The following is a 12,923-nucleotide window of genomic DNA, read 5'->3' as shown; positions in this document are numbered from 1 at the left end:
AACTCAAAATGCCAAAATTACTAAAACCAAGGTTTAAAAGGTATCATTCAGTGGGTTCCCACTCTCCCCGTCCCCAACTAAGTGCTTATTTCTGTGGCCTGGAAACAAAGAGGCAGAAACATGGCCTCTTCTACGTGGTGAAGGCAACTGAGCTATGGATGGATAAACAAAATGTGGTTTATCCACATTGGAATACAATGCGGCTGTGAAGAGAACTGGAGTACTGATATATGCTACAACATAAATGAACCTTGAAAACATTACGCTGAGTGAAAGAAACCAGTCATAGAATCTTATAAGACCATGTACCATAAGATTCCATTTATGGAAAACGTCCAAATAGGCAAATCCATAGAAACCGAAAGTAGATTACTGGTTACCAAGTGTTGGGGATTTGGGAGACAGGGAGTGACTGCTAATGGGTTTCTTTTAGGGGTGATTAAAATGTTCTAGAATGAGATCATGGTGATGGGTGCACAACCCTGTATCTACTGAAAACCAGTGAATTGTAAATTTTATGGTGTACAGATTATTTCAATAAAGCTATTTGAAAAGGGTGATGAAGCTAATGTGTGTTGAACATTATTGCTGTCAGTTACTGTGCTAAGCATCTTATATGTACTTCCTTATAACCATGAGTTAGTTATTAACCTCTTTTTCTAGATAAAAACAAAAATTAAACTCAAAGAAACTGAGTAAATGTATATCATAAAGCTAAGGGGCAAATGGAGATTCAAATCAAGGTCTAACTTCAAAGCCCATGCTCTTTGCATTACATCAATATTTAAATGTGCACAAGGTACATATTTGCAAGAAAGTTACAGAACCTCAAGTTTTGTAAACGGCTTCCTCTTGAGAATTGAACTCATATTACCAGATTGAAGATTACAGGTTTCTTAAAAACAGACGATAAGAAACTAATTTAAAACAATCACTTTATTAAAAATAGCAAATTTCACAAATACTCATTTAACATTTTGTTGTCATTGGCCATTGGAAAACACACCAGCATGTGTACTGATCGTCTAACGTAAACTGAAGCTGGGCTGCCACGAAAAGCCTGTGCGTCATCAACTTAGGATCCGAAGTGGAGTAAGTCTGGTGAGCTCAGGAAGGATAAATCCTTCAGCCCTATCAACGACATTTAGCACAATTCATTTCAAGTATAACCCCATAAGGCAACAATATAAAGCATAGCAGCACAATCTCTGTATCACATTTCTTGATTAAGCCTTCAACAAGGCCTAGGCCTCCAGTTACGGTGAATGACGGCAAATCAAATTTACTAAAAGCAGGAGGTGAAAACAACCATCACGCTGGCACTTTAATTACTTTAATTCCTTATTGTGGAAGATGCTTCTGCTACTGGATTCAGCTGGAAAAGTAAAGATTGCTGTTTTTCTTCAAACCACAAGAAAGCAACCGCATTTCATTTTAGCTGGCAGAAGTATTTGGAACATCTTGTGCATCCGCCAAATGGAGTTTTTGTCTGAATTCATCAGTTAAGAAGACTTTCATTCTATAATAAGTACGCCTTTTAAATTTCTAGAAATTACACCCAGAAGCTAAGAGACAGAGGTATCAAAAAAGTAAATAAATAAATAAATAAATAAATAAATAAATAAATGGAACAAGGAAAAAGAAAAAGGAAAGAAATATGTTTAAATGGAAAGTGCCTATGTTGCTATTAAGGACCTTGAAAGTGGTATAATTTTTAATCGTGGTGAATTATACCATGCCTAGAATTTGAAGGCTTTAGAAAATCACTGAATCAAGCCCATGTTCCAGGTTCTAACAGAGCACAGAATTATTTTAATGCAGTAAGAATCATTTTCATGGGTAAGGAGCTAATTAGAAGCAAATATAAAAACTTACTGGATTAAAAAAATGATTTGAAAAGACAACAGCACTTTATCATCCTTGGGAAAATAATTTCTTAGTAAAAGTCAAAAATAAAATAAAATTTTCATAGCTCTTAAACTTTTCCTGTAATTCTCTAAATTATTCTTTAAGAAGATTGGAAATAGGTTGGATTCCTGTACTTATTAGTCTCTTATTATCACTGCCTTTCATTTACCTCTTTCATCTATATGATCTATCTGCTACCTACTTTTCAAGACCCCAAACAATGATATGGATACATTGAAAACTAAATGCTAGCAATGCATGTATGGAAGAGGTTGGAAAAATGTATAGACATGAGCATGCCATTCTCATCCAGGTGGAAGGCTGAGTTTAACATACCTACAGATGAACGGGTAATGAACAAAGGCAGAAAGATAGTCTGAGATACAAACAAAGTACTTCAGGGAGGTGGTCAGCTTCAGCATTATTTGATAAGGAGAAGGGGGAGAGCAACTCTAGTAGGAAGTACAACCTGGATAAAGGCATAAGGTGAACTTGAACATGATATGCTCCTGGACTTCCAGAGAACTTGGTAGGATTATAAAATGTAACAGGATGTACAGCTTATGATCAAATTATTGAGACCCTTTAGAAAGTCTGACATGGTAAAAAAAAAAAAAAAAGGTAAAAATAGGAATGGCAAGATGAAAGTGATGTTTTAGGAAGAATAACTTAGTGGTAATATCTAAAGTCTACAGCAGCACTGTCCAATAGAAATATAATGCAAGCCACAGGCATCATTTAAAAAAATATTTACTTACACTAATATATCAAAAATTATTTCAACATGTAATGATCATAAAAAAACTGAGATACTTTACACTTTTTTTTCATATTAAATCTTTGAAATCAGGTGTGCATGTTATACTTACAGTACTTTTTTAATCCAGATTATTCACATTTCATGTGCTTAGTAGCTACATGGCTAGTGGCTGCCACATTGGAAGGTACAGCTCTAGAGTTAGAACAGAAATTTGAAGGTTACTAAATCAGATGAGGAGGGTAGAGAATAAAGGAAAAATAAAAGGCAGAACTAATGATGCCTGACAACTAACAGTAATTGGCAAATAACTTCATGTCCATGTCCAGGCTCAATGGCAGAAGGTACCATGAGTGATTAGCAATATCTGCTATGGTCATAGAGGGATTTTTAAATAATCTTGGAGACTGAAATAACTGAGACACTGATGACAGAGAGGGAAGTTAGGAGGGGAAAGTTTGAGTACAGAGAGAACAGTTATTACAGATGAGGAAACTAGGACAGCCAGGCTTTGCTCAAGGTTATACGGCTGCTTACCAAGATCTGAAACCAAGCAATCCAAAGCCCATGCTCTTATATGCTACCACGTTGTCTTATTTAACTGTGGTCGCTGGATCGAGGAAGTCTAAATGTTTTAACAAAAACACTCAGATAAGAAGATAGGAGATAGATAAGTGTCATATGCTTAGAAAGAATATAAAGCTTGGAACAAATATAAAGAACAAAAAACCAGGAACTTCTTCCAAGAAAAGCCCCCTAATTAACTTTTATCTTACCTCTGTATTTAGGTCTTTCTTAAATGACGATGACAATGATACCTTACATTAATATCTCCCCACAGTTTATGTGGCTTCTCAAACTCTTCTGTAATATGGGTATATAATATTGCCTACTTCCAAGGGTAGGCCCAAATGGGATAGTGTGTGTTAAATCCTTCATATAATACTTGGCAAACTATAAGCATTCAATAAAGATTAGCTATTGCTATGACTAGATTTGTATATATCTCCCTATTCATTGTTGTTACTGCATAATTCAGCAATTAATAACTGTTATAGTAATAACAGTAATTTATATATAATGTAGTTTCAAAAATTTCACATATACATCATTATATGTAGCAATTATTCCATATTACAGAGGATACTGAGATATTAATCGATTTGCCCAAGATTACATCATCAAAATGTGGAACCAATTTTTGAACATCAAATCTCTTGACTCTTCAATGACTATCCTTTCCAGTATCCCATTATTTGGTCCAAAGGGGATGTATTACCTCTTAAAAGAAATTATCTTACAGGTAGAATCACTTCTTATTGTTCTTATGTACCTTACATTATGCATATCGTTATGTAAAAAAATAAATTTTGAAGTTTCTGAAATAACTGCTCTAAATTGAAATGTCAGAATCAGAATATCTTACATATGTCTTGGTGATTTCCCTTACTCTAATCCTGTATTATATTCTGTACACTGAATTATGAAAATGGCGTTTCACAAGCTATGTAGGCATCCCTTGAAGACTAGATTTTAGTGATGTCTAATTTTCAATTTTATACATTTAAAATATCCTAGCATGTCTAGATATTCAACTGCCATTTAGCCTCAGAAGCTAAGATTCAAAGTAATTTATATGACAAGTGGCCTAATCCTCAATTCTTTGATTAAAAAAAAATTTTTTTTTTAATGTTTTAACAATAGAAAACCAATACAAAGCAAAGCAGAACAAACTAGAAACAAACAGAATTTCAGCACACAAAACAATCAGAAATTTCCATTTGGAAACCAAAGGGGAAGAGATTAGGCTCCAGTAAATAATACTAGGTGTCTGCTCACTACATCTAAAGCTGGAAATATTCACCAGAAATTATAACTTGCAGACTTTTCACTGTCGATATTAGGCAAAGGATACATTGAAGAATTTAATTCTTCTAACTGTAACACAAAGAAACATTTAATTTTTATAAGATAAAAATCATAAGTTAACTATACATTTTAAAATAATTTTTCAGTTAAGCTTTCTTTAAATAAAAATGCAAAATATTAAACAATAACTTTTCAAAAATTTCTAGACTGAGAAATTCACTTATGCAAAATAATTATAAAGTAGCTTTAGCATTGATTAAATAAGAATATAAAAGAATTAAACCAGATAACAAAAAGTGGAGTTTTTTAAGTATTCTTAAAATCACATAATCATCTGTAATAGTTTTTAAAAGAAAAAGGTTGGCATTTTAATGATAAAAATCTTTAAAACCTTTATAATAGATTACAAAAAAGATTTCATGTCACATTCAGTTTTCAGTATGAGGTAGAAATAAATAATCACCTCTAGAAGGAAAAATCTGAGTTACAAAAATGATAAATTGCTCAAAGTTACAATTGCAGACCCTGGACTAAACAAATTTGGTGTTATTTTCAAATCTGGTGTTATTTTTACCATACCACAGTCACTCTCCTAAATGTATTACAAATTAAGCTTAAACCTGTTAAGAGAAACTAGTAAAAGCAAACAGTTGCAACACTAAACACAGTAGACTTGAAATAAAAAGTATACACTTGAAAATTTTAAAGCACCGGCATATAATTCCCCTCATATTTACTTATTCAAAAGATAGAGAAAAAGCAATAGAATGTTATTGGTGAATATGGACACTTCTAAGCTAAAGTAAATTGAATTCAATTTTTATTTATTTTTGTTCCATAAAAGATTTTAAAGGGGCAAATTTAATTAACACTTCTCAGTATAAAAATCGTAGGGTGTTATGGGCTCAATTATGTCCTCCTAAAATTCATGTTTTAGTCCTAACCCCTAGTGCCTCAGAATGTGAACGTATTTGGAGATAGGGTCTTTAAAGAGGTAATTAAGTTAAACTGAGGTTATTAGGGTAGGCCCTAATCCAACACAACTGGTGTCCTTAGAAGGAGAGGAAATTTGGACACAAGACACACATGCACAGAGGGAAAATGCCATGTGAACACAAAGATGGCCATCTGCAAGCCAAGGAGAGAGGCTTCAGAAATACCCAACCCTGCCAACACCTTTGAACCTCCAGAACTGTGCGAAAATAAGTTTCTGCTGTTTAAGCCCCCCAGTCTATGGTACTCTGTTATGGCAGCTCTAGCAAGCTAGTACACATGGAGATATATTAAATTACCATAAACACCAAACACAGTTCTGTATTTAAAAATAAATAGCCACCCTGAGAAAATAATGCAATGTGTATTAATCATGTCAGGATTTTCTGACATATTATCGTCTCCATCTTAAAACCTTATATATGTACAGAAGCTAATATTTCACTTTAAGATTTGCGAGCATTCTCAGAATACATGCACAATTTCTTTTGGAATCTGTATCTTTAAAAAAAAAAAAAAAAAAGTCAAGTATACCATGGGTGAAATCTGAAAACATTACACTAAGTGAAAGAATCCAGACAAAAGGCAACATATTATGAGATTCCACTTATATGAAATGTCCAGAATAGGCAAATCCACAGGGACAGAAAGTAGATTAATGGTTGCTAGGGGACGGGGAGAGGGGAGAACTGACACTTGTAAGGTTTCCTTCGGAGTGATGAAAATGTTCAGTAATTAGACAGTGGTGATGTGGGCACAACACTGCGAATACACAAAAAAATCCCACTGAATTGTATACTTTAAAATAGTTAAAATAGTGAATTTCATCTCAATAAAAATATTTATTAAGAAAAGAATAAAGTAAAAGAACTATACTCACATCGGACAGAAGCCTATCCAGATTAGAGTCACTAGCTGTTTTTCTCTTATCCTCAGGAAGTTCCTCTAATTCCCCATAGAGTTCCAAATTCAAGCGAGCTAATTTCTCCTGCATTCCCCGAACATGTTCCATCTGTTCGATGGAACATTCATTTCCTAGGGGAACAATCCAGAACATTAATAAAGATTAGGACAGTTCAAACTAATTGTCTCTAGAAAATACTTTTAAACTCCAAGGTGCTGCAAAAGAAATTGGTTATCTTCTTTTGTGAATTACTTTGTTAATGATTGCATATTTTCTAGATACAATTACAAATCAAATTTCTGACCAGGAAAACAATGATGATCTAAGAAATGACTAAACAAATAAGATAGGAAAGATTTTTTAAAAAATTATACTTTGGATAAAGATATATTTTTTCAATACTAATATACAAAAGCAATGGCATCATCGAATCATCTCCAATTTGACAACTGTCATTTAAATCAACTGATCCAACATTTTATGATAATCTGAGTGAAATTAAGAGTCATGTTAAGAATTTAAACCATGAATCATTCTGCCAACCAATTATGTATTCATCCTTTAAGAAATATATATGAAAATATTTATGAAACATGCAGTGTTATAAAGCATGAGAAACACAATGTAATATTTTCAATTGTATACACAATAGTACAAGATAACTTAAGTGCTAAATGAAATCTAAGATGATTGTATTTTATGCCTCTTGACTTTTTTTTAACAAAAGAAAATGACAATTTTAAAATACCAATATACATGCATAAAATGGGATGTAAACATCTTGAAAAGAAAAACAGTAAATACAAACATCTATTGCTTACCGAATGCTTGAAGTTTTCCAGAGTGGAAATCATTCAAAAGGCTGAGAAGCCCCCTCTCCATCTCCTGAACGTCTGAGACATCAGTGAGAAAGGAATGCTGAATTGGAGTTGACTGAGTACCTTTTCCTTCTCCGCCTTGAGGTTTTGTCTTTTCTTTCATCACTCTGCAAAGAAGATGCAATTAAAAAATTAATTGCATATAACTCTCTAAAAATAGATGATTACTTTTAGACCCCTTTAGGCTAAGCAAAATTTGTGAATTAAACTGAATTTCCCTTAAAACAAGAAATCAGAACAAATACAATACTAAATAAAATTAGTGATTTCAAGCCAGAAACCAAAAGAACAGGTTATGAAGTCTCGAACGAATAGATAAAATATAACTACTAAGGTATATAAAAAGTTGGGTTAATGTATTTATATAATATGTTATTTCTTTGGATTACAGAAACATAATTTACCATCTTATGTTTCACATTTCATTTCTCAGTAAAATATATTATCTTTCCCTTCTAAACTTTATCCTGTTTGTTTCTTGAACTATCAGCTATTCAGCATGTTGTTATGGGGCCCCTACTCTGCAGTTAACACTATCCCAGATGCTAGGTATAGAAAAATGCACGCAGCATCTGTCATTGCATAGAAAAACATCCACTCTAAGGAGAAAGGAAGATATATAAATTCATAATTACCATATGAAGGAGTGCTGAAAACCTGTTTTTGACCATGACTCTTCCAACTTCCTAAGGCCCCTCATGCAGTTAGGAAGTCCTATTGATTATACTCATAAGTATATCTCTAATATCTCTTTTTCTCTTCTCCACTGCCACTACCCCATCTCTTGACCAAAACTACTCCGACACCTTAGCAACTGGTCTTGTCTCTATGTCTTGTCTCTGATCCCCCTTCCCTCCCCACAGAGCAGCCAAATCAACTTTTTAAAAGTAAAATCAGATCATGTAATTTACTTAATTCGAACTCTTTAGTACTTTGCACTACCTGCTGGATAAAGCCCAATATCCTTAAGGAATCCTATTTTCCTTTGTCTATGCTCTAGACATTCAGAATCTTTCACTTCTTAGAAATCCATTCTCTGATCTACTCACATGCTAATCCTCTGCTTACATTAGCATTCTTCTCACTGCCATCTTTGGCAGGCTACCTCCCACACATCCTTCAAGTCTCAGTTTACTTGCTATTTCCTCAGGAAGGCCTTTTTAGAACTCCTACCCTAGACTGGTTCTTATTACACATATCTGACATATACCAGGCCATCAAACACTTGAGTGATGGTGCTATACACACCGTGGTATGGGAACAAAGAAAGAGCAGTTTACTCAACCTAGGGGCAGCCAGAGAAAACTTCCTAAAGGTGATATGTGAGTGAAGCCTTAAATAAGCAGGAGTTCACCATAAAAAAAGGGAGAAGGGGTTGTGTTATCTGTATAACCCCAATGTGTACTACAGACTCTGACATACACATATATTTGGTACTCAATTAACTCATTACGTTGCATGAAGACATCTTTCCCACAAGGGTACTCACCACAATAAGGATAGGAGGAATAGGGTATATGGTAGGTACAGGGGAGGGAGCAGCAAGAAAGAAACTCATAACCTTCACAAAAAATCTACTTAGAACACATAAGCTGTTGACAGTAGGTCAGTAACAGTTTTTCACAAAGTAAGATCTGTATCTTATATACATATTAGATTTGGTATCACTCTTTAGGACCCTGCTACTCGAAGTGCTGTCCAAGATCCATAGCATCAAAATCACCTGTAAGCTTATTAGAAATGCTTATCTGAAGCCTTATCCCAAACTAACTGATTCAGAATCTACATTTTAAAAAGATCCCCAAGAGATCCATATTCATATTGAAATCTGAGATAAATTACTATAGACTACGAGGTTTTAGTACAGCAAATGTATACCTTTTCTTTCAAATTAGAAGTTTTATCCAAGTGTTTTGCATCGGTTCATCATTTAGCAATCCTCTCAAAAAAGAAAATAAAAATCTGTTTATTCCCACTTCAATGTTTTTGATCATGTCACACTGTCTCACTTTACATTAAAGTGATTCAACAATAAAAAAGCACTCATCAATTTATACTAGGTACAAAGCCGACTATGAGTACTGTGTGACACATAAGGGTGATTGATGTAGTCTCAGACCTCAGGGAGCCTACATTTTAGTAGAGGGTAGAGAAATAAAAGTACAAAGTGGAAGGCGACAACGAGATATAAATAGACTGCTATAGGAATTTAGAAAAAGGAGTGATTACCTTGGCTTTCTTTTCTTACAAACCATAACCATATTAAAAATTTGACTCTAAGTGAAACACTGATAAGTTTATCATTTATCAGTATTGGAAATTTCTTTTCCAGTGTCTTTGGCTATGTCTCTTTTATTTCCTGAGAACGTGAGATCATCATCAAGGCAGGAATTTCATCTTTTCTTTTGTATAAATTCAATGGGTACAGAGTGCTACAGCATTACTTCCTTTAAGGACTCTCCATGATGAACTTGCAAGTGGAAGTAAATTTATTTGATAATAGAGGATAGAGATCACGAAAGGTTTTTTTCTCTGAAGATGTCATCTTTCTTTTCAAATATCTAATACTATGAAATACATATATGTAGCAGTAATATATAACTTATTTAAACTTGTCAATCTTGTTTCCTTCAGTATCTGAAGACAAATGATGTTCACCAAATATTTATTATTACTTCAAGGTGGTGAAATTTTAGTGTTTTAAGTTTTTGCTTTGACTGCTTCTTGTGTTTAAATTTTTACGAAACAGACAAATCATTTCTACAAAAACAATGAAACCACTCGTTTTTAAAAATAAAAACTATCAAAGCACAAATACTCAACTTAGTTAAAAAAAAAATACCCGTTTATCTTTTATTCCATTTCTGGCTAGCTCACCAATTTTGTTTACAAGTTTTCATGCTCTGTATATTTTAATATGAGACAAAGTAAGGGCCTTCAAACCAATCACTCATTTCCCATTTTCTAATCTCTATACATATACTATAACTTCCAGAAATTTTTTTCTAAATCATATATAACAAACATGTGCCTTGACTGTTTTAAAAGTCAAGCCAAGAGAAAAAATGTTGTAAGAATTACAGGAGTTAGTATTTAACAGCATTTTGCTGTGATAATATGAAGAAAAAATTCACCTTTTTAACTTTGGTCGCTGTGAAGTTGACTGTGAGGCGGGATTTGAAAACCCCGTGCTTTTACTAACTGGAATGGCATTTTTTTTGGCATTAACAACCTGAGTAGAGTGGGCACTAAAAGACTTAGGACTCCTCCTCTTCACTTTCCGCTCTTCCATTGTTTTAAGGTCCTTATTGCAGCAAGGCCAGCTTCTTATGACCTAAGGAAAGACAGCAAAATCACACATGCATGCTTTGATATGCCAACATGAAAGAGGTTCAAGATTTTCAGAGGTCTTTAGAGAAAGCTCGAATAAGGAGCCTTAAATTTAATCTACCATGCTATGTACACATAAGCCCTAAGCAAAATCGTCTGTTGAACAAAATTTTTTTCACCATTTTCTTTATTCACTCCTCCCACTGATGTTAAAGATCTTCCACTTGCCAAGTACTATTCTGGGCACTGGAGAGATGGTACTGAACAAGACTAGGTCCCTGCCTTCAAGAAGCCTACATTATTGACGGGGAACAATACATAAAAAAATAAAGAAAACAGTCACGTGATCTTCCCAGCTTGACTCTAGCCTCAGGGGGCCTTTATGTCTCCCTTCTAAAATGTATTCTTAGAAGAACCAACTAGATTCAAATAGATGTATAATTGACAGGGGTATCTGCATTTTAGCTAGTGACCTGAAACCTTATTTCAACTGCCAAGCAGAAACTCCAAGTGTGCCTAGGAATAATACTGATTCTAGTTCCTTGATCAAGTGAAGTTCTGTGAAATTAAACTTGTTCCATGACAATTTTCAAAATACTTTCTCTATTTCCATAGAAACATGAAACTTTATTATACATGTGTAGTTTTGTTAATATTTATAAAAAAAGTTATACTATGGAGTTCCATAAGAATATATATAAGGCCTTCCATTTATATCCAATACTTTCCCTTACTTTAAGTATTAACCAGTTTTATTTCCCTAGTAGTCATCTATCTAAAATTATCCCCCTACATGTCCTTTTTATTTATGCATAATACTAATTATACTGTTTCATTTATAATGAGAAATTTATATGGCTATATACTTCATATTGTAAAGTGCCTTAGAAGCATTAGGCCTTTTTCAGTATGCTGTATTGGATTTAATCATGTTATGACTATTCAGAAAGATTCATATTCACCGATATCACTCCTAAAATAATTACTTGACAATTTTAATGAAAACAGATGTTTTGTCATTGTCTGGAATTGGTGCCACGAAGCACTGGAATTTAAAGCATTAACTGGAGCTATGATACCTCCAAAGCAGCAAAGGTTTTTAAAGGAAAGACTCTAACATTCAGTCTCTAATCGCAGACACCAAGTGTGTCCCTTTACATCTTGGCTAAAAAGTTTTCCTTTAAGAATCACTTTTAGTAACAGAACAGACATTTTGGTATTGTTTCAGCATACAACACAAATTAAACAGAACCTTAAAAAATCTGAATAGAGACAATAGGCTATCAGTTATCCAAAGAGGCACGGATCTGTATAAATTTATGATGCACAGACACACTGGCCTTCGAATTTAATGCTAATTCACAGTTGGTGATACAAGAAAAACAAAAAACAAAAACAGGAAGCAAAGCAATGGAAATAAACCAATAGTTGTCTAAACTAAGATGTTCTGAGGGGCTCGAAATGTATCTGTTTTCGGAAGGTAGCAACTGTGTCACGAGAGCCCTGAAATCCTTGTATACCAAGCAGCAAGGAGCCATTTAGAGAAGGCCTTCGTAAACAGCTCGTAGTTTACTCACACCCTGGTTTTGAGAGCCAGGAACCCACGGCCTCCATGCGGGACCCGTCGGAGTCTCTCTACACTTCATCTCACTTCCCTTCTCCAATCTGCGTACCTTCACCGCCCCGAGTCCAGCAGTGGCCAGAGTGGGTGGTAGGAGGGGCCTAAAGGAGGCATTACGGGGGCGCTTTGCTTACACTTCATACCTGAGGAAGGACGGGATCGGAGTCCTCTTCCTCAACCTGCAAACACCTGGAGGCCTCCGAAGTCACTGCTGCACCTGCGGCCGCCGACGCTACTGCGGCAGCTTGAGCCGGGGTCACATCCTGGACTCCGCGCCTCCACAGCTCCCTTTGTTTACGGATGTGACGTAAGGAGGTGGTGCCTCCGTGCTCTAGGCCCGAGCCCAGTCTGTTCCTGCCCCACGAGTGCCGCGCGGGTCTCCGCCCTCGACACCGCATTACTCCCTTTTGCCTGCCTTCAGCCGTACTTTTGGGAGGTGCAGAAAGGAGGACCCCCTGGCTGGGTTTTTATTTTGGGTTGTGTGGCCCCAAAGCAGGGAAGGATAAAGGGTGGCATTGGCGGCAGGAACGAAAACTACAGTACCTTTCCGGAAGCTGCCCCGCCCCTCGGTGAGTGTCAGCTCCTACGCACTACAAGTCCCAGTGTGCTATTCGAGCAGCCCCGGAGGCGGAACCAGACTGTCGCCATAGCAACCATTCTGGA

General features: G+C 35.2%; 1 protein-coding gene across 2 annotated transcripts; it reads right to left on the bottom strand.

The window, feature by feature from the left end:
- Window positions 1-918: 918 nt before the first annotated feature.
- CCDC28A (coiled-coil domain containing 28A) lies at window positions 919-12,679 on the bottom strand. 2 transcript variants are annotated; one of them, XM_016132682.2, is made up of 6 exons: window positions 12,404-12,679; window positions 10,444-10,643; window positions 7,253-7,416; window positions 6,408-6,562; window positions 4,581-4,603; window positions 919-1,489 (listed from the first exon to the last, which is right to left on the bottom strand). In XM_016132682.2, the coding sequence occupies exons 1-6, from the start codon at window positions 12,656-12,658 to the stop codon at window positions 1,435-1,437; spliced, it is 852 nt and encodes a 283-aa protein (XP_015988168.1). In that variant the 5' UTR covers window positions 12,659-12,679; the 3' UTR covers window positions 919-1,434. The 2 variants fall into 2 exon arrangements, with proteins under 2 accessions (XP_015988168.1, XP_015988169.2); XM_016132683.2 differs by lacking the exons at window positions 919-1,489; window positions 4,581-4,603 and adding an exon at window positions 5,699-6,289 and having other exon boundaries at window positions 12,404-12,547.
- Between the last annotated feature and the right edge of the window lie 244 nt (window positions 12,680-12,923).

The sequence above is a fragment of the Rousettus aegyptiacus genome, unplaced genomic scaffold (genome assembly GCF_014176215.1).
Source record: "Rousettus aegyptiacus isolate mRouAeg1 unplaced genomic scaffold, mRouAeg1.p scaffold_m13_p_1, whole genome shotgun sequence".
NCBI classification, from domain to species: domain Eukaryota; kingdom Metazoa; phylum Chordata; class Mammalia; order Chiroptera; family Pteropodidae; genus Rousettus; species Rousettus aegyptiacus.
The sequence above is the reverse complement of the archived record's forward strand: the minus strand, read 5'-3'. Positions and strand labels throughout refer to the sequence as shown.

What these genes read in the sequence shown, in the direction of transcription:
- CCDC28A (XM_016132682.2), bottom strand. Translation starts at nt 12,658, where the DNA reads ATGCGGTGTCGAGGGCGGAGACCCGCGCGGCACTCGTGGGGCAGGAAC. An exon ending in CAGCGACCAAAGTTAAAAAG is followed by an intron (nt 7,417 to 10,443) that starts GTGAATTTTTTC and finishes TCTTCTTTGCAG; the next exon opens with AGTGATGAAAGAAAAGACAA. An exon ending in TGGATAGGCTTCTGTCCGAT is followed by an intron (nt 4,604 to 6,407) that starts GTGAGTATAGTT and finishes TTTGTGTTACAG; the next exon opens with TTAGAAGAATTAAATTCTTC.